Source organism: Sphaerodactylus townsendi, linkage group LG04, assembly GCF_021028975.2.
Source record: "Sphaerodactylus townsendi isolate TG3544 linkage group LG04, MPM_Stown_v2.3, whole genome shotgun sequence".
NCBI classification, from domain to species: Eukaryota; Metazoa; Chordata; class Lepidosauria; order Squamata; family Sphaerodactylidae; genus Sphaerodactylus; species Sphaerodactylus townsendi.
In genome coordinates, this window is record NC_059428.1 from 31,929,683 (window position 1) to 31,951,634 (window position 21,952).

At 46.5% G+C, this 21,952-nt stretch overlaps 1 protein-coding gene across 1 annotated transcript in view; it reads left to right on the top strand.

Moving 5' to 3' along the window:
* MTUS2 (microtubule associated scaffold protein 2) overlaps positions 1 to 21,952 on the top strand; it is a 347,703-nt gene that overhangs the window by 271,370 nt on the left and 54,381 nt on the right. The window contains exon 7 of the mRNA XM_048495114.1: positions 7,675 to 7,886. Within this exon, the coding sequence (XP_048351071.1) occupies positions 7,675 to 7,886 (212 nt within the window). The remainder of the gene's footprint in view (positions 1 to 7,674; positions 7,887 to 21,952) is intronic.

Below are 21,952 nucleotides of genomic sequence, written 5' to 3' on the forward strand. Positions count from 1 at the left end.
TTCGGAGCATTCAGAAGGACAACTTAGCGACACACTTCAAATACAGGAAGGCTGTGGGGAATTGGTGAAAGCGGGACGAAATTTCAAGGAATGTTGCTTAATTAAATCCCAATCAATTTAGCTACGGAGTTCTCAAAGAAGTTATTCTAAAGCGGTCCCACTGACCTTGATATTGTGCTGTTTTAATGCCAGTTGGATTCTATTAGAGTAAACGGTTCACGCATTTGGGAAACAGAGCATGTTTCCTTCCAAAAGTGGTCTACTTCTGCTGTGGCTTCTTTTAGATTTGATCATAGAGAGGATGTGGCTCCAAAGGATGTCCCTAGGAGCTTCTAAAGGGCTGCTTCAGTGACTGCAGAGAGCTCCAACATCTGAAGGGGACAGAGCCTCATAGCATAGCAAGGGCAATGTTGCTGTGCTAAGGCAACACTCCTTAGCCTCCCTGAACACACAAGTGCTAAAAATCAGTGGCCTTCAGGGATGTTCCTGCACCCCAGGCCAGCAAGCAAACTGCTTCCCTTTCTGCTATTTCTCTCCTGCCTGTCTCTAAGAAGCCTTTTGCCTGCCATGGGCTGACCTCACCGTACTAAGAGCTTCAGTTGTACTTGGCACTCAAGATAGTATTAGGTCCTCTAGCACCAGTAATAGGATCCTGGCACTAGCTGCTTCCTCCATGGTGCAATATTCAGGGTATACATGGCCAGATTGGGGTGGGGAGGAGTTCTGGGCAAGATATACCATCCAGTGTCCCACTCCTCTCACTGCGTGTACCATAAATGCCTCATTCTCTTCTCCTTCGTGTACCCCCCCCACACACACACACACACATACCTCTCTAGCTTAAATGCCAGTAGGGTAAAGGGAAGCAGAATGATTTTTTGGTCTGCTTTCTCTATTGTATCTCCAAACAAAAAATATAAAATCACCACAGAGGTTAACCATAGTGGTTAAGAGCAGTGGGCTCTTATCTGGTGAACTGGATTTGTTTCCCCACTCCTCCACATGAAGCCTCCTGGGTCACCTTGGGCTAGTCACAGTTCTCTCAGAACTCTGTCAGCCTCACCCACCTCACAAGGTGCCTGATGCGAGTAGGGGAAGGGAAGGTGAAATTGTAAACCACATTGAGGTTCCTTAAGGTAAGGCGGGCATAAAAACCATGTCCTTCTTTTTCTTCCTATTGGGAGCATCTGGGCCCTTTGCCCAGCTGTGGAAACTGGCACAACCAAGCTGGCCTTCCAAGCAGTTGCCAAGCACACAGACTTAAATCCTGCTTTTTTGGTTATTAGTTTTTGTTCAGTCGCTGATACACATGTAAGAAAACCAACATATTCACCCAGAACCCCCACCTCTTGCAGCATTTACAGATTAGAAAGTGGAGGGCGGCATATAAACCAGGAGCAATGGCGAGTCAAGACACCAAAGATATTTGGGGTTCTCTCCCCCTTCCCTCAGCTCGAGTTCCTCAGTTGTTTAATTTGAGGAGAAATCTCTAAACTGTGCTTCAGATTTCAGTACTGGCAGCATCTAGTGATAGTCCAGAAAAGTGCTAGTGTGATGGCATAGCTAGAGTGCTAGACTCATGCCAAAGTTTTGGGTCCATTCTACATCCCTCCCCCTCCCCCTTAGCTGCAAGAATTACCGAGGGACCTTCGTAGCACCAGGATAAAACTGTAATACACTCATGTAATGCAAACTCTGCTGAGGAATTTCACCACTCTTAACCAGTCCTGTGAATGCCCATGCAATGAAACATCTGAGGGAGAACCTTGACATTTCATATTTGGTGGAATTTCAGTGGCAACTCTACTAGCAACTAATTTATATATCCCTCAAAAACACTCCTCCACAGTAGTTTTCCACCTAGTGTGTATAATGTTCAAATATTCTGTACTCATGCACTGGGCCAAAAGCATTCTGAAAGTCTACAGCCCTAGCAATCTCTGAGCCTGAGACTGAGACCTTTTAAACACTGCAATTACTCTATGGGGTAGTGAAGATTAAATTGCCCTTGAGTGAGGGGTGTGATGCTTTTATAATGCTTGGGAAGAGTCATCACCTGCTTGTCTATTTGAAGGTCTCCTGCGGAATCCACGGCCGCAGTGCAATAGTCAGGCGTAAAGTATAGGTTTTTAAAAATGTCACGGGGCAGACTTTTAAATCCTCAAATCCTTTTCTCACCCATCCCTTTCTAAATGAGTTTATCAAAAGTGGCACCTGCAATTTGGCATAGGCCTGTGACAAATCATTGTGACTCGTGAGACTCTGTTTGAACACTGAGGTCAGCTATGTAAAACATCCGTGTGCATCACAAATCAGGCAGAAAAAAAATCTGCGAAGCGAAGAAGCTGGCCTCGGAACAGACACCAGCCCGTCCTGTTTCACAATCGTTGCGCTTTTGACCTCTCAGGCACCACCGTGTGAGTTGGGTGTCTTAGCAGGCTGTCGTTGGGAGAGAGAGAGAGAAACTCAAATTTTTTTTTATCTTGCTGTGTTGCTAGAAATGAGGTCAGTGAATTCCTTGAGATTTGAAGCTTTGTGTTAAAATTCTATTTCTTCTTCTTGACAGTTGCGTGAAACACAAAACTCGCATCGGCTGAAGCTCCCATATCGCTGTGCTGAAGGGTTGTTTAATGCTTTCAGACTGGGCTATGTGTGTGTCTCTCCCTCCACCCCACTTTTCATGAAAATGTCACTGCTTGTGTAATTTCCATTGCAGTAATTTCTGATCTGATTTCTCAAATATGTTGCTCTGTCACCTGTCTCTTTCCATTGGCAATTCTGATTTTTTTTAACCAATGGACACAGCTGATTCAAACTTAGTTCTTTTACCTACCAAACGCCAAAAGCAAATGGAAAGAAACAGCCCAGAATCAAAATTATCAGGTACAGCAGAACGTTGATTGCCTCAGGTGGTCATTTGGATGAAACAAAGGATGGCTGAGTGGGGACATGCTCCATTTTGACCCATGGGGCACAATCTACTAGAAGGTTCTTCAGACTAACCTCCCCCTTCCCCCTGCCACCAATGAATGGAAGCTGTATGATAGTGGGACTGCTTGTGTGAACATGGATTTTACAGTGGTTTGCACAGGATAACTTTGCAATGGATTGTTCCTTGTGTTGTTTAGTAGGAGGAGGAGACAGTTGTATTCCCTGCCATCATCAATAACATGTCTTAACCAAGTGGTAGGAAAAGGATCCTGGACATAGCTAAACTCACACACACACACACACCCCCTTCTGATTGAAGCCCACAAGGATACTTTTTTGCAGGGTGCTAGAAAGCAGCTGGCCCACCCACAGTACAAACTGAACTTTAACAACCATACCCCATTTTGTCATACAGTGCCACCACCTTTAATTTCACATCGGATAATTTCACACAGCTAACTTTAGAAACAAACGTTATTTTATTTTATTGGGTTTAATACCCTGACCTCTCCAGCCTAGACTGGGCTCATAGATCAGGAAGGGTCCGCAAAAATTATCTAGTCAATCCCCCTGCACAATGCAGGAAATTCACAACTACCTCTCTTTCCCCTAGTGACCCCTGCTCTATGGCCAAAGGAAGAACCAATCTGGCCTGGTGGAAAATTCCTTCCTGACTCCATAGTGATGATGGGCATTACTCTGGCATATAAAGGGCCACAAGATCTGACCACTGGCTCATCCTTTCCTGTCCTTCTTCTCATGATCTGTCTATCAGCATTGCTGTCAGATGGCTATCTAGTCTGTGTTTAAAAACCTCCAAAGAAGCAGAGTCCACCATCTCCCTAGCAAGCCTGCTCCACTGAGGAACACTCTAACTGCCAGGAAGTCCTTCTTAATGTTTACCAAAAGACTCTTTTGATTAAAGTTCTGGTCCAATCTTCTGGGGCAACTTAATGACGTTCTGCTCTATCCTGCATGTGGGAGCCCTTCAAATACTTGACGATGTGTATCATATTACCTCTGAACTCTTTCCTCTTCAGACTAAATGCACCCTGCTCCTTCAACCTTTCCTCATACGACTTGGTCTCCAAACCGCTCACCATCTTTGTTGCCCTCTTTTGGACATATTCCAGCTTACCAACATCCTTCTTCAACTGTCTGCTCAAAACTGAAAATAGTACTCCAAGTGTGACCTAACCAGAGCAGAGTGAAGTGATACTATCATTTCACTTGATCTGGACACTGTGCTTCTGTTAATGCAGCCCAAAATTACATTTGCCTTTAGAAGAAGAAGAAGAAGAGTTTGGATTTATATCCCCCCTTTCTCTCCTGCAGGAGACTCAAAGGGGCTGACAATCTCCTTGCCCTTCTCCCCTCACAACAAACACCCTGTGAGGTGGGTGGGGCTGAGAGAGCTCAGAAGAGCTGTGACTAGCCCAAGGTCACCCAGCTGGCGTGTGTTGGAGTGTACAGGCTAATTTGAATTCCCCAGATAAGCCTCCACAGCTCAGGCAGCAGAGCTGGGAATCAAACCCAGTTCCTCCAGATTAGATACATGAGCTCTTAACCTCCTACGCCACTGCTGCTCCATTTACAGCTATGGCATCATGCTGTAGACTCATGTTCGGTGTATTAAGACAGCTAGATCCTTTGCACATGTACTACTAGAAAGACAGGTCTCCCCCATCCTGTAATTATGCATTTGATTTTTCCTACCTAAACACAGAATTTTACATTCATTGCTGATGAAATTCATTTTGTTAGTTTTAGCCCAGTTTTCCAGCTTGTCAAGATCATATTGAATCTTGATTCAGTCTTCTACTATATTTGCCACCCTTCCCTATGTAAATTATTATAGATTTATGCATGGTTACAGATGATTAAGCAGATGTAATGATCACCCCCTCTATTCCTCCATCCAAGTCATTTATAAAGGTATTAAACAACACATGTCCCAGGAGAGATCCTTGAGGCACTCCACTTATTGCTCCTCTTCAAGAAACCACTAAAAAGCACTCTTTGGGTGTGTTCTGTTAACCAGTCACAAATTCACCTAACAACAATAGGATCCAAACCACATTTTATCAACTTCTCAACAAGAATATCATGTGGAACTTTGGGCCTTTCCCCACTTACCTTAAGCCGCGCGCTACTCTCCTCAAGTAGCACGGGGTCCCCCTGCACTCCCCACGATAGGGGCGGCGACAGCGCAGCCGCCCTGATGCTGCCACTGTCGCGCCCCCTCAGTGCGCAGCATCCCTGGCGCTGGAGAAAACGGTGCCTTTTGATGACCCCGCACTCTGCGCGGGGTCATGGGGACGCCCGGGCGCGCGGCATAGGCGGGATCCTTGTGAGTGGGGAAACGCCCTTTGTCAAGAGCCAAGCTGAAATTAAGATAAACTATACGCTAGCATTCCTCTGATCCAACAAAGTAGTAACCCTCTCCAAAAAGGACATAAGATCAATCTGACATGATTTGTTCTTGAGGAACCCAAGGTAGTTCATAGTAATTACAGACATTTTTTCTGAATGCCCAAAGACTGACGTGATTTGTTCTAATACCTTACGGTAGGAATGTTAAGCTAATAGGTTGAGGATGTTAAGCTGATAGGTTATCAGTACCTAGATTCTCCTTTTCCCCCTTCTTGGAGATACAGCAACATTTTTTCCCATCTCCAGTCTTCTAGTACCAGAGAATCTACAGAGATACCCTTTTTCTGTCCATCTCCAGGTCATCCACCAGGATAACCAAGGCTGTTTCACTCCCATAACCAGGTCTAAAACCAGATTACAACTGACTATTTCCTGGAAAATCTATGAAAATAGAAAACTGAGACAGGACACATTGAGTCATGAATTCAATAAATATTGGAGAAAGTCTTTGCAACTGCTGAAAAAAGCCAGATCTAGGTGATTATGGGCTGGATCAGAGGCTCTAACGTTCTCCACATTGGGAGTTCCCATGTGTATATGGAGGAAACGATGCCTGATTCAATGCAACCGTTCTGACAGCAGCTGATTCTTTGTGGCAACACATATGAACATGTAGCCCATTTCTTAACTGCCATGCTTAATTAAACCACCGCTAGAAAGCACGGTATGTCAATGTTTGAGTGGTCGCTCAGGGATTTTATGGTCTGAAATGGCTTTATCGAAATGGTGTGTAGGAGAGCTTCTGGACACCATACCTATTACCAAGGAAAGAGGCATACACTTTCTTGGGAATCTTGGCAATAGCTCTTTGTGTAGGAAGTTTCATTTGGATACAGCTCCCTTGCTGAAAACAGTGGCCCCTTCCGCACACGCAAAATAAAGCGTTTTCAAACCACTTTCACAACTGTTTGCAAGTGGATTTTGCCATTCCGCACAGCTTCAAAGAGCACTGAAAGCAGTTTGAAAGTGCATTATTCTGCATGTGCGGAATGAGCCAGTGAAAAGGTGCATCTGATTCTAATACCACCTGGGCAAGTCAATGGTGAAAACACATCTGCTTGCCTATTGGTTCTTATTCTTTTGCTCAGGACTGTTGTTGTTGAAGCTGTCTCCACAGTTTTCCCAGTGACACCACCAGGAGAGCTGCCACCATACCAATAAGTGTTTCCTTTTTTTAAAAAAGTATATGTCACTGTAAAATTTAGACATTACACTTTCACAGTAACTTCTTTCATGTTCCTCTGGGGAAAATACTTAAGGGCTTATTTAGCTATCATTTGTCACTGAAAAAATTGGGAGGTGGATAAGTCTGCCTGTGAAATGGTTGATTTAAAATATGAGTGTGTAGATGTATAAAGTTCTGCTATGGGAAAATAAGTCAGAAAGAAGCGCATTGTGAAATGCCTCAATAAGTGTCTCTTAGGAATCCTGAGAGCAATGCTTCTAAAGCCACTTCTGCAAGAATTATCCTTGTCGTTGCAATATAGCCTTTTTGTTCTTCCACATCCTCAGACATTTCCAGTGGTTTCTTTAGCTCAAAGGAGGCCAAATCCAGAGGCATGTATGAAGGAAGGATTCCAAATCTGGAATTAGGTTTGGGGTCCTTTTGCCCAGAGGGAAGAGGGGAGGGAGGGAATGGAGCTGCATTTTTTCTGTCCCCTCTGCTTCATTTTTCTGAGTCCAAACAGGCACGCAGCAAGTATTGCTATGATAAAGTTTGGATTTGCTTTTTCTGGAGGTGGCATCCTACCCAGATCTCATCAGCTTCTGGTCAAGCCCACTGCATCATCACGATGACCATTTGGTGGGAAAACTGTTCCCCTGAGGAAATGTGGCCAGTTTTGCCTCAAGGAAAACAGTGTTCCTGTAACCACTTAATTAAAAAGTCATCTGTTGGTGATTGGATGTGATAGCTGGGATTAAGTTGTCAATAACCGAGATTGTCTTACTCTTTCCATGAGCAAGACAGGATCAGTATCTTGCAAAGTTTCAGTAAGCTAGCTGAAGGTAGAGATTTACAATAAAACTCAGATGAATTAAAAGAGTAGTCTGAGAACATCAGAATGACTTCTGATCTGCACTGAAAGATTCATAACATTGTATACATATTCTGCGCCATGCAGGATCCCTTCCTCTGAGAACCACATTTTGTTGTGGTGATCTGAAATCTTCCACAAGCAAATTCACTGCGAGCAAACTCCCTTTCCTCTCACAGCCCCCTCCATCAGCAGAACTATGAAAAAAAAAGCTGCGTCTGTACATACAAAATGATTGATCACGGCCTCAGGTATTCTTTATTGTTTCATGCAGGACACCCTAAACAAAGGTCATCTGTTACAAGGAATGGATTTTCTCCAAAGCCTGACCTGCAGAATCGAGATGCCGAGCGGCAGTTCATCCAGCAAATGAAGGAAAAGTGTGATGAACAGGCCAGGCGGCTCAGCCGGATCCAGGAGGAACTCAGAAGAACTGGCTGCGGCTTTGATGTCTTTGTTATAACCACACAGCATTTCTTTAAGAAGGTAGGACTGCTTTCCTTATCCATCTTCCTCTTGTATCAAAACACAACAGCATTATTTCTCATCATTGCCCAGTGACCTCTGGAAAACCACAGCCTCTTGGTTACTGTACAGGGTAAGGAGACAAGGAGCACATGAATGTAGATGTGAAACTTGGGTTGTGTTTCATAGGATACCAGCATTGAAATAGGAACAATGACAATCAGCCCAGTCCCTTACCACCCATCTAGCACCGAACAATTCAGTGTGGGTGCATGGCACAGTGTGGCCAGTGCACATGTCCAATGTGGTGGTGCATTTATATATTAACTAATCAAAAAGGGGAACTATATCACCTCTGTTCTTTGAAATAGTTAACATACCGAATTCAATCTGTAAAAATAATGACTAGTAATCTTCGCAAAGGATGTGAAATGGTATAGTATAGCACGAAGTCATCATGTCTTGGAAGCTAAGCAGGGTTGTTACATGGATGGGAGACCAGCAAAGGAAGACTTTGCAGAAGAAGGCAGTGGCAAATCAGTTCTGCTGAATCACTTGCCTTGGAACAGCTGTGAAGTTGCCATAGTCAGCTGCAGTTTGGCAGAATTTTATTCACACTACCTGCACAAATTTATCATCTCTCAGCATCTCACTGTCTGAAGCAAGGACAGTGAGAGGAGCAGGAAAAATCAGAAGATAATCTAATTGACAGGGGCATTTCCAACCAAAGAAGTTAGACAATTTTCCCACCTAAGAGGATCATCCTGAGGTACATTTCTGTACATAGTATTTCAGTTTCCCATCAATCATTGCACTGTCATCACTGCCAAAGTTTCTTGATTATGGTTTGTACATATATCCATCAACTTCCTACATTCATGTGTCTCAGAAGAGGGTACGTTCAGTTTTGTAAATAAATTCTTCATAAAAATACAAGTACACAAAGGTGATATGATCTAAAGCAGTGGTAGTCCTGCACAGTCAATATTCTGAATACGTATTTTAGGAAGAAGGGGGACACATTAAAAATGGCTGTAAAATTAAAAATCTAACAGTGCGATCCTGTGCAGAGCTGCTTCTGTATAACTCAATGGAAGAAAATGTGTTTGGACTGAAGCAATTCTGCAAAGGATTGCACAGTAAATAGTCTTATGTTTACAGATTCCTGGCCAGCCAAGTAAATGATGCAAGAAGGAACTTTACTTTTATCTCAGAGTGGGGGAGATTAAAGTAGTGTTTCTGTCTGGCTGTTGCGGGTTTTCAGGGCTGTGTGGCTGTGGTCTGGTGGTTTTAGCTACTAACCACCAGACTGCGGCCACACAGCCTGGAAAACCCACAGCATCCGGTTGATACCAGCATGAAAGCCTTCAACAGTACAGTGTTTCTATCACTTAGGAAGTGAACAGTTGGCACCCTCATAGACAAATATCTATAAACAAGCTGTTATTTAGCATACTAATTAGCAAGGGTAAACCTCTGATTTTGCTTATCTGTCTATAACTTCATTGACTTGTAGTGGGAATACTAAACTTGTCAGTATCTGCTGTCCTTGGTGCTGAATTGTGGTCAGGAGGCACAGTTGTGATGGTGTGAGTGGCGATGGAGGGTAATATGCATCAATCTTTTCATGTAGCAAGAAACTATCACATCTCTAATATCCTTGATTACTAACCAGGGCAAGTTAGATTAGCCTGGCAATCCATGAAATTCCAATGTCCCAATTTTAAGCAATGAAATTAAACTGACTTCTGCAATCTCTGTGTTACAAGCAGCAACAGCGCCATCTACTGGAGCAGAGCTTAAAATACCATCCTTCATAATCAGAGAAGAGTTGTTCCTGTTGTGTTGGCTTTCAGGGGACATCTGCTGTAACGAAATAGAAATGAAGCTTTTAGGTGTCACAAAACTGTTCTTCACTTCAAAATGAACAAAAAAAAGAGATCTACTGGACTGTTTAACTTTTACATTATTGCAGTTCTAATCTACAGAATGTTTTTAGACCATGCCGGATTTTTCTGCTGTCTCCTGCCAACCAATATTCAAACCCAGAGTCATTTCAGGCTTTTCACTTTATTCTGAAATAGTTGTTTAAGGTACAATCACTGTTGAATGGCTAAACAATGAGGAGCACTTATTTAGAGAAGTTTTGGGTAGTCTCGATCTGAAGAAAAAGGGGGGGGGGGAGTAATACTTTTTGTTAAGACCAACCGGAATAATACAAGTGTGAAAGTTCTTGAGTTTTGCTAGACCTTGAAGAAAAGCCTGATGAATATTCTGGCAGGAATGGAAAACTTGGACATACTTTTCCTGGGATGACACCCCGCTGTTCCTCTCCGTTCCATCTACATCAAGTGAGGCTGCCCAAGTGCTGAACTGCTGCCTGGCGGCTGCCATGGATTGCATGAGGGTCAATAAATTGAAATTGAATCCCAATAAGATGGACATGCTTTGTGTGCTGAGCTGCCAGGAAATTGAGGGACACCCAGTGCTGGAAGAGGTGGGTCTAGGCCAGAAAGACCAGGGACCTTGGAGTCATCCTGGAAGGGGGTGCTGTCTCTGGAAACCCAGATGATAGCAACGACCAGGAGAGCCCATCAACATTTCAAGTTGGTACACCATCTCTGCTTTTTCATGAATAGGGAAGGCTGGGCTACAGTTGTCCATGCTCTGGTAACCACCAGGTTGGATTCATTATTTATTTATTCATTCATTCATTCATTCAATCAATCAATCAATCATTCATGCCATTTAATATTGTGCCCTCCCTGGGGCAGCTCGCACACATATAAAATCACATTATTAAGACCAGTAAATTACAGTTAAAACATTCTAACATGGAAATTTTCCTAGATGGGGGTGAATCAAGACATTGCGCAAATAAAACTTATACTCACATCTCAGGGGGACTATCGTCCTTGTAATGTGGGTTATTGTACTGCGCTGTACATGGGGCTGCCTTTGAGGATGGTGTGGAAGCTTGGTGCAGAATATGGCAGCTCACCTGCTGAGCAGTGCTTTGCACCAGGGCTATATCACCCCTCGTCTGAGGAATCTCCACAGGCTTCTGCTGTGTCGCTCAACTGAAAGTTCTGGTGCTAACCTATAAAGCACTATATGGTTTGGGGCCTGGGTACCTGAGAATGCATGCACCCATATATTCCCACCTGGGTGCTGAGATCAGAGGAGGAGCCCTGCCTGGCTGTCCCACCCCCTTCAGAGGTAAGGGGGTGGAGGCAGCCCACAGGGCCTTATCTACAGTGGCTCCTACTCCAGAGGCTTGCTTTGCTCCAACTCTCTTGGGGTTTTGGCACTCTGGTTGAGGATAGTCAGATGGTTTGGGGGCAGGGACCACCAGTAAGTTGTATCTTGCTAAGTGTAATGCTCATTTTGAGTATGGAGGGGTATATTGAGAGGGGGGGTCTGGTAGATATGAAGGTCCCAGACCATTTAGGGTTTTAAAGATCAGTACCAAAACCATGTACTTGACCTGGTATTCCACCCATAGCTGGTGGAGCACTGGTTAGATATTTGCCCCCCATGGGTCCACTACATTCTGGATCAGTCCTGGTGTTGGCATACATTTAAGCATATGATCAAAATGAATAGAAATAATAAAATATCAGCCACCATGGTATGAAAAGTATGGCATTATGGGGATTCAGTGTTATGCACGTGAAGGAGTAGAACAACTATTTCACTCAGTTGACTTTACTTCTAATAAGCATTGATGAATGATCAGGATGAAGAAGACAAAGGAAGACGTGACATTTGCCTTATACTGAGAGCACAATTAGACAATCTGGTGTCCTTGGAGACAAAGCAGGAGGAGGCAGGAGCCCTGAGCAGAATCAGGTCCCAGTCACATCTTTAAAGCAAGATCATTTTTTCTGGAAAGAAGACTGTGATGTCCCCAAGGATGCCGTATTGTCTGCTTACCCTGAGTTTGATCATTGGTCTTTCTTAGCCCCCTAGGCATCGTGAGGAGGTGATTGGAGGGACTTAAGCCCTGGGCACAATCCCCGCTCCGTCCCCAACCATGGAGCAAGGAGCTGGACCATAATGCCCCCAGCTGACTCTTCCTCCTGAGCCCTCCCCACCACCAGCCTCCACCTCCCACCCAGAAGGTCCTCACGGCTGGAGGGGGGCTGGGCCAGGCCAGAGGGGCACTGCCCACCCTGCTCAGTTCGGGCTGCCCAACCTCTTTGTCAGGCATGGCAGGGTGCTGGAGTCTCTGGGCTACTCATGAGATTTTTTTGTGGTGGAGATGGGGTAGAACGTGGTCCACGTTTGATGCTGTCACTGTCACCAAAGCCTAGCCTTGGCGCTGCTTGCCAGGAAGTAAAGTAAGCTTATTTTTAAAGCAACCACACAAGCTTTAGTGGAGGCAGCTGGGGTGGTAGTGGAATGGGCAGGGAAGCGTGTGCCACTTTTCTCCCACCACACCCCACTCCTTGCCATCACCCTCACAAAAGTCTGAGTGGGTTGCTTTAAAATTAAGCTTACTTTGCTTCCAGGGGAGCGGCAGCAGGGAGAAGACTGTGGGGCAGGGCCACAACTCGGGTTGCTTAGTGCTCCCCCCCACCCAAATCCACTACCCCACTGCGATTTAATTGCTTGCCCCATTTTCTGTAACTACACACCTGCTCAGCCCGCAGCAGCTCTTTGGGCCTCAGTTGGAGATTCTGCACATCACCTCCTACCACATCCTATAAACTGGAGATACCAGGGTTTGAACTTGGGACCTTTTGAATGCCAAGCAGATGCTTTATTGCAGAGCCACTGGCCTGGCTTTTCTATGGGTTTTCAAAAACTGGCAATTAAAGCGTTGGCCCGTGAGCCAGTGGCCTCCCCCTGCTTGCCCAAACTGTTGTCGCTTCTGGCACGCAGCCGTTGAACAAGTGATATGACGTGGCTTATGTTCAAAGAAACGCAGGTATCACAGAGCTGGATTTGTGTAAATCCAGGGCTCAGATCCAGATGGAAACTGAAATCTTTTATCAATGCAGGTCAAAGATGAAAACAAGCCAGTTCACTCTTATTGCTCCTCTGTTGCAGCTTTTCTTTTCCCCGTTTCTGAACACTTGGTGGTCAATTTCAGGCTGAGGTAATTAGCATTCAATTAGCACAGATTACGTTTTCACCTATTCTGTCTGCTAGCCTTGGGAACCACTAATTTGTCCAATTAGATCAAACAGAAGCATCTCCCCCCCCCCATCCTCAAGAAGCAGGATACACACACACATACACACACACACACACACACACACACACACCTCTCACTGAACAATGAATTAATTGACTCATCCCCCATTTTATGGCAGAGGATCAGGCCCCACCATTTAGCCATTATATATGTTGCAAATTGTACATTAAAGAATATGAAATATGAGTTTAATGTTCAGTGTACAACTGTTGCCATTCTAAGACCACTTTCTCTAGAGGAAACCCACTGAAAAATACTAATACTTTTGAATATAGCTGCTAAGGATTGGCCCCTTAGTCATCTAATATATACTTCCTCACTGCAAAGCAATTTTTCTGCCCTTGCCTTATAAATAATAAGAGCATGTGAGATAGATCTTCCATGGGAAATTGCTAAATAGCAAAATGAGGGTTAGGGTCTCCAAAAGTAGCCCCTTCTGCCCCCCCCCCCCCGCCCGACTATAATACAAATGAACTAATAAGCCGTTTGATCGGTCCTCATTTTCTCCTGATTGATTGGTCCTCATTTTCTTACTTTGAAGTCTTCAGCATCCATTGTGACTCATGAGAAAATTGTTCATAAATAACAACCCATAGGAAAGCAGCATTTATAGTACATTACCTGGCAAAGCCTCTTCACTGTCATCACAACTATTACCCACAATGCCATTTCATTGTTTCAGCAGCAGTGCATGAGTGCAGAACCAGCATGTGGTGAAGCTTTTCATAGATTGAACCACTTCAGATTGCAGAAGTGGCCTTGTCCTCGGGGTTGAAATGCATTCAACTACCATTGTAAAATCACATGGACCTTTAAAAAGTGTTGTGGTTGTATGAATAACGTAGGTTCATTCTGCATAGCCTAAATAAGACATCCTGGGGGTGCTTAAAAAGGCATCCAAGGAAGGAACTTTACACAGCTTTCTTCCCAAGACATCCTCGGGAAGCCTTATTTTAGGTCAAGGAATCTTTTTTTGAGAAAGCTTCAAAGTGCAACTTTCCACCCCTAAGGTGCCTGTAAGACATCTCTTGCCTGGCTGTACAGAATGCAGAGGCGGAGCTACAAGGGGACCGTGGGGTGCATGTTGCACCAGGCACGCGCCTGGGGGCAGCAAAAATTTCAGGTTTGTTTTTTGTATTTTTTTAGTGTTTTTTCAGTTTTTTACCTGCAGGGGGCACGGTTTTTAGACTAGCAGCACCAAAATTTCAGGGAGTTTTCGGGTGATGATACCACCCAAGTTAGGTGAAGTTTGGTTCAGGGGGTCCAAAGTTATGGACTCCCAAAGGGGTGCCCCATCCCCCATTGTTTCCAATGGGAGCTAATACGAGATGGAGGCTACACTTTTGAGAGTCCATAACTTTGGACCCCCTGAACCAAACTTCACCAAACCTGGCTGGCATCATCAGGAGAGTCTCCTAAGAATACCCTGAAATTTTTATGCTGCTAGCCTAAAAAATGCACCCCCTGAAGGCCCAAAACTGAAAAAACACTTTAAAAACCACAAATGAACAGGGGAGGGGGGGGGCAGCAAAACTCAGATTTTGCACCGGGCTCCATTTTCCCTAGGAGGCATCTTATGTTTTCCGCCAAACGTTTTTGCTCTCTGGTCAGTTTCACCCTCAGTTTGTGCCCGACATTTTGTGTGCAGCTGAAGGGATTCTCCCTGCTGCCATTTGCTGAAGGTTGCCCCGGAATGTTTGCTCTGCAGGCTCTGATCCTGGGTGCCTTTTCAGCCCAAAAAGTACATAGTTGTGCTCGTTGTACATAGTTGTATTCAGGTCCACCCAATGCCTCTCAATACAAGGTAGATGCATCTTCTTCTTTTTTCAAACATATTTTTATTTTATTTTGTAAAAGTTACGGAATCATTGAAGTAAACTGAAATACAATTCATAATATGAATAATCCATTTTGGTATTAAAAAAGAACAGACAAGAAGATTATCTTCTAAAAATTACAGAATCATTGAATTGCATTGAAATATGGTTCATAGTCTGAATAGTTCTTTTTAATATTTAGAAAGGAGAAGAGAAGAAGTTATAATATATAGAGATGCATCTTCTGAGTGGCTAAGATTCGCATATTTGTGTCTGCATAGCTACAGAGATAGCTCCTCAAAAAAAAATTTTTTTTAAGAAAGGGAAACTATATATTGCTGGAATCAGAAGGACTGGCTGAGTGCAACTATGTACTTTTTGAACTGAAAAGGTGGCCAGTATTGGATCCTGCCGAGCAAATGTCCTGGAAGACGGCAACTTCAATCGCATCTACGACTGAAAAAGAATCCCCTTCAGCTGCACACAAAATGTCGAACACAATAGTCATCCACTTGGGGTAAAATTCAGCTATAGGAATAGAAGAGCTGAGCCCAGAGGAGGAGGTTTTAAATATCTGGTGGAAGCGTCAGCAACAGGAGAGCCCAGCGAGTTTGCATTGATCACAACAACTCTGCCTAATGCTAGTCTCTGGCACCTTTTATTAGAGGTTTTCATTGTGGGCGTGTAAAGGAGGTGGGTAGGGAGATGGCGGGGAGACCGGGAGACCTGGAGATCATCATGTGATGCATGATCTCACCTGGCCCCTACGTCGCGGAGAAGGGCGTGGCGTCTGAGGCCTAATCCTCACCTGGGGGCAAGACCATTGTCCCCTAAGCCCGGTGGCTGGAAGCCAGACAGTTCATGACCCGTGACATCATAGGGGGGGGATGAGGTAATTGCCAGGGGTGGATGCGACCAGCAAGGCCGTAGGTCGTTGGCGTCCCAGCGTTCTACCACTTACGGTGCTGCTGGGTCAGCAGTGCGTACTATCTCCTCCTTTTTTACATTTTAGAAAAAAGGGGACGAAATACTAGGGGCGATTTAAAGGGGCAGCTTGTCTCCTCCCGCCCGTCTGGTCAAAAGCTGACCAAGCTGCTTGTGTAACATTAGAACTGGCGGATTTCGCGAGGGTAAAGAGGGGAAATTCGAGGGGCTTCTGCACCGCGTTACAGGCCAATATTAGACACACATTGAGCGAAGCAAAGATCCGATAATGAAGGCACACAATTAAGAAGCCAATGCAGAGCTGTACAATAGCACTCAACCATCCCCTCCACGCAGCCAGCTCCAGAGGCTGGAAGGCCACCAATGGGAGACAAAACATCATACTTCAGATTAGATACCGCTTCTTGCAGCTCCGCGTACTTTCATATGAATCAATTGGGAATTATCAGAAAGATTAAAAGCAGCACATGATATGTACATTCTCACAACCTTGGTGATGTAATAACAATAAGTAATCAATAAGCTGACACGATTGTCTAGAATTAAACGGCGGAAGTTCCTGCTGCTTTCGAGGAGGCCAGAGTGTCCCAGAGCAATGGAGGTAGAATTGATGGAGCCGCATGGGGAACGACCAGCCGACCAATGAGTCTTGGTGTTACGCAGGGGAAACAAGTCGGGGGGCTCCCCACAAGAAGGGAAGTTGCTTGAGGGAGACGAGCTCCGTCTTGGAGAGGGGTGACCGCATCGTTTACGACAGGAGGGATCGAGGCAGAAGGCCGGAGGCGGCGGCCCGGCGGCAGACTCCTGGGGTGGAGCCACCATGGGGTGTAGAAGGGTCCGGAGCAACAGACAGAACCGAAGGCGGAAATGCAGCAATAACAAATAACATAACTTCAAGAATTAGAGGGCATGCAATAGAATTTAAACAATAAAAAACATGGCTAAGCGATACACTAGGCTGGATGATGATGTGTGCGGAAGGAAGGCAACCCGATGGTTTGCATAATTGTCAATGCATGGCTCTTGCTGTTTTGACTACCAAAGCTACAGAAGCGATGGCGTTAAGAGTCCATGGATTTCTCAAAAGGCGTGGAGGAAGCTACTGATAGTCTTGCTTTAGCATTGCCGGAGTTCAGTGATTCTCCACGAGCAAGGTTGTGAGAAGTGTTCCAAGCAATATTCAAGCGTACGAAGAACAGCGGAGGGTTCAAGGGTTGAATCTATCAGGAATGTCACAGCTGCAACTCCAAGCTTCAGCCAGGGAAGCGACGCAAGAGAGGGAGAGAATATAGCGGTGTAGATGAGACAGCAACAGCGGCATCAACCTCTGAGCCACAGCTGGCCCAGGCTGCCGTTCCCCCAGGGGTGGCTAGCGGGGGGCTGTGATCGCTTAATGGAAGAATGGGTGTGCTGGCTCCAGTCCCTCCCATCGGCCCAGGCTGGGGGCAATCCGGGCCCTCTCGACAAGAGCGGCGGGGTGGGATCTCCAGGGAGGCCCAGCTCCATCTCCGGGATGGGAGCTGGTCTGGCATGTGAGCTGGACTCCTGTATGGAAGAAAAAAAAGACAAGCAGCTTTTCCTAGGGGTTTTCGTGCTGGCTGAGTTGAGTCCTTATAGATGACAATGGAGGGCTCGAGCCCTGAGTGGAAGGCGGGCAATTTTTTTGATAGAGAATAGAGAAAGAGTACTTTGGATATGGTCTGCTGGATGAGACCTTGATTGGGTCAATGGGGGAACTACTCTCCCTTTTCTTTCGTTTGTTTTAGCCAAGCTTTAGTTAGAGAGCAGTTGGCCCCATTCCATTAGTCACTTGCAACATTCAAAGCGTTAAGAGATACAAGGCGAGAATTCCCGAGGAAGCTTAGGAGAAGAGAGGTCATATCCAGGTCGAGGATGTTTGTTTGCCAAAAACAATCCCAATCACCGTCTAGGTGTGGGTTTTGCAAAAGCAACTTGAACAATTCACAATTATAGTCATATCGTAATATAGCATCTATAGGAAAATATAGAGAAGATGCAAAGAAAACAGTTCCTGGGCTTGAGGTTTGATCACAGGAGTGCCAAAATTGAGAGGGTTTGCGAAAAAATTTTATCAGATCCTAGATCTAGAAATTGGGAGATGCGTCAGCCCATTAGAAAAGAGGAGGGTGTGCGAAAGAGGCAGGGGAAAGGGTTTGGAAGTCCAGCTCTACCTTCCCCTCCCGTAAAGAGAGACTTTGAGCTGGTTTGAGCTGCGCTTCCTACCTTCACAGCGGAGGCTGTGTAAGATAGGTAATGACTGAAGTTCTATGGCACTTTCTTGACCTAGCCGAGGCGCTCAGCAGAGAATGTGGGAGCATGAAAATGATTTTGGCCATATATGTAAGAAAGCTTGCTGCGCCAATGTGGCAGTGTAGGCTCCAGATGAGCGAAGGAAAAGGTTCTCAAGGAGAGGTTTGAAGAAAAGTTTTGAAGGTTTTAAACTAAGATGGAAGGCGGCTTGAAGCAGGTCCCATCGGTATCACAAGGGAAACGCAGGCTGGTGTCCCGTTTGAAGCGGGATGCTGTAATGGGCGAAGCCTTTCAAGGTATTGACACACATAATCAGAAGGAGAGAAAACTTTTAATTGAAGCACAAAGAGCATAGCTTAGAAGCTTAACTGGAAAAATACCTATGAGGGGAAAACTTTTAGGGGTCTCTTGAAGGGGGCAAGACATACAGAACATACATAGGCATACAAGAGCACATAGAAAGTAGCGAGGAGGGATTGCAACTCTGGTTGAGATTTTGCTCTCTCTGAGGTGCTGGCCGATTTTGCTGCCACTGGGAGCACGAGCTTAGGGCTTTGCACACAGGCTCAGAAGGCTATGAGATCTGGTTTCCCCGAACCTTACAGCTGGAGAGGGCCAAGGGGCTAGCCTTCTTCCACGAAGGACTTTTTGGCTTAAGGCCATTATTAAGCAGCATCTTCCCCTTTCCATGCCACTCATTTGTCCTGTAGATTGGCTATGGGGCATTCTGAGGAGGGCTCAAGCGGCAGTCCTCTTCCGTCAGCATTCCTTTCTGCTGCAATTCCGGTGACTGTGGACTCTGCAGGAATTTTGAAATGCGCAAGCCATTCTAGGGCACTGGGCGGAGGCATGGTGACTCCCTTTGGAAGTAGAAAGGGTTATCGAACTGGGAAGTATAGGCGTGAGGGGAGCAAGCTGGCATGAGACCAGCCCAATGGTCTCCCGTGAGGGATGGGATCACTGCCTGAACTGGGAGCAGCGAAGATCACCATGGGAACTCGAGCCCGGGGAAAGGGTTTGAGAGTGCGGATCTTGGTTCGAGGCTGGGGAGATGCCTCCGAGCGCTTGGCGACCCTCAGCGGGCATTGGGGAGAAGCGCCCGGTCTTGGGCACTTTCCTGGGGTCGCCGCCCTCTGGGAGAGACCCTCCTCCGTCAGGGGTTGTAAGCCCTCACGGGCAACCTAAGCAATTCCTCCGGAAATGTCCTGGCTTACCGCAATTGAGACACTTCGCATGGGGCTGAAAATCTCATGTGGCAGCCGAGGAGAGGCGGCGGCTAGAAGGCTGGCTTGATGGCCCGAAAAGACCCGATATCCTGGGTGCAAGCTTTGAGCATGTCTGCCACCCTTCAGGGGTTCCTTCCTAGGCCACTGTGATAAGCTTTTCGCGGCACTCAGCCGAGGCGTTCTCCTTGGCAACCGGCTTAAGGAGTTTGCCCTAGGCCTCCCCTCCGTTGTCAACCTGCCTCTTGAGGGCCTCCCTGGAGCCTGTTCTAGAAACTCAGCATAGGGCTCTTTGAGGCTTCTGCCGGGTGCTAGAAAAAACTGGGTTGGGCTATTGTCCGGGTGTGGGGACTTTCAAAGCGCCTTTGTGCCAGCATTCAGAGTATGCGACTGCGTAGAGGGTGAAGCCACCCGGCCGGAAGTTTCAATCTTGGATTGTTGGGGGGTTACTGGAAGGCATCGAAGCAGTAAAGCTGTCTTGGCGTGGTGTAAACCGCCGAGGCCAGCGCCCCTGCTAAAGCGTGCATGGGCCGGAACTTCGGCTCTCCCAGATCACAAAATTGTGCGGGGCTCCAGGAGCATCTCGCGGAAGGTGGTCTTCCAGTCGTCCGGGAACCATTAAATTGATTCCTCGCTGACGCCTCTAGCATGCCTCTCTACGTAGGGAGCTGGTGGACTCCATCGTCCGCGTAAGCACTGCGATGGAGCTTCCAGTGAGGATATTTATAGCTTAAGAGGCGTGCAATTTCGACAACCCAGCCGGTTTCGCCATCCTCCCCTGCATTATCTGTGAAAATGGGCCGGCAGGCTGTCGCGAGAATATCGGCATCGCTCTCTCCGGTCAGGGTTTCTTCCTTGCAGATGTCGTGGCTAATTACGCTCTCAGTAGAGTTTTCGAAACCAGCGCCATTATGTAGAAGCTGAAAGCGGAATGCAGTGGCCCGGAGGAAAATGAAGAAGTGGCGAACAGAGGGGAAGCGTGAACTGCTGAGAGGAAGAGTTTAAGATAGATTGAAGGAGCGAGGGGGGGCAGAAGGAGGACAGGCGTCCAATTTAGTGGATAGAGAAAATTCCGGGGTTGAAATTGAAGGTGAAAGATCCGAAAGGAGGGCTGCCTACAGCAAGGGAGCCATAGGTCTGCAGGCTGGATGGCGACAAACATTGTCTCCACCGTCAGTAGCAGCGACATCGGCGCTACGACTCTGTGCCAAGAAGTCGCGCCCGATGTTTTCCCAGTCCTTAAGATTCAATGTCCCCCCTCTGGGTACCATGGACACTGAGCTTCAATCTCCCTTCAACCAATTTGGCGCAGCTCCTTCTTTCCGGGGGCCCTGCCGCATTTCGTTAACGGTTTCAGTTCGTCAACGTTCTTGTCATAAGCCCTGCTTTTGCAAGCTCCCATACTCACCGGTGTTCCGTCGGACGAGAGCGTGTCCTAGGACGCGTGTCTCTGGATGCGCCGATCCAGAGGACAGGCGATACCGCAACGGTGGTCCCTGGCTGCGCCGATCCCGCGGACTTCGGTATCGCGGCCCTTCCCCAGGCGACGGTGAGCAGGGTGGAGGTTCGAGGATTCCCGGTTTCGGCACCAGCTTGTAGTCATCCCCGCAGGGTCGCCGCTAAGGAATAGGCGAGACGCGGAGGAGGTTTCATCTGGTGGAGAGCGTCAGCAACAGGAAGCGCGGGATTTCGTGATCCTGACAACTCTGCCCTGTGCTGGTCTCTGGCACCTTTTATTAGGGTTTCATTGTGGGCGTGTAAAGGAGGTGGGTAGGGAGATGAGCGGGAGACCGGGAGACCTGGAGATCATCATGTGATGCATGATCTCACCTGGCTACGTGCGGAGAGGAGCGTAAGCGTCTGAGCCTAATCCTCACCTGGGGGCAAGACCATTGTCCCTGCGCCCGGTGACTGAGCCAGACAGTTCATGACCCGTGACTCATAGGGGGATGAGGAGTGGGGGTGCGGTGCGACCAGCAAGGCCGTAGGTCCGTTGGCGTCCCAACGTTCTACCACGGTGCTGCTGGGTCAGCAGTGCATTACTACAACAATCTGAGGATGAAACTGACCAAAGAGCAAAACAGTCAGGTGGCAAACAACCTTTCCCCACCTCTGATGCTTTTGCTGGAAGCACACCAGAAGTTGCCTCTTTTTAAGACATCCTAATATGCAACTTATCCCTGAAATCAGGCTCCATCCCTGAAGACTGGAAGATGGCCAATGTCACACCAATCTTTAAGAAAGGATCTAGGGGGGACCCAGGAAATTACAGGCCAGTCAGTTTGACATCTGTTCCTGGTAAATTAGTAGAATCTGTCATTAAAGATAAAATTATAAAATATGTAGAAAAGCAAGACCTGCTGAGAAAGAGTCAGCATGGCTTTTGCAGAGGCAAATCCTGTCTTACAAACTTACTAGAGTTCTTTGAGGGTGTAAACAGGCATGTGGACAGGGGTGAACCGGTGGACATTGTCTACTTGGATTTCCAAAAGGCTTTTGACAAAGTTCCTCACCAGAGACTGTTGAGAAAACTCAGCAATGAAGGAATAAGAGGGGAAGTCCTCCTATGGATTAAAAACTGGTTGAGGAACAGGAAACAAAGAGTGGGTGTAAATGGGAAGTTCTCAC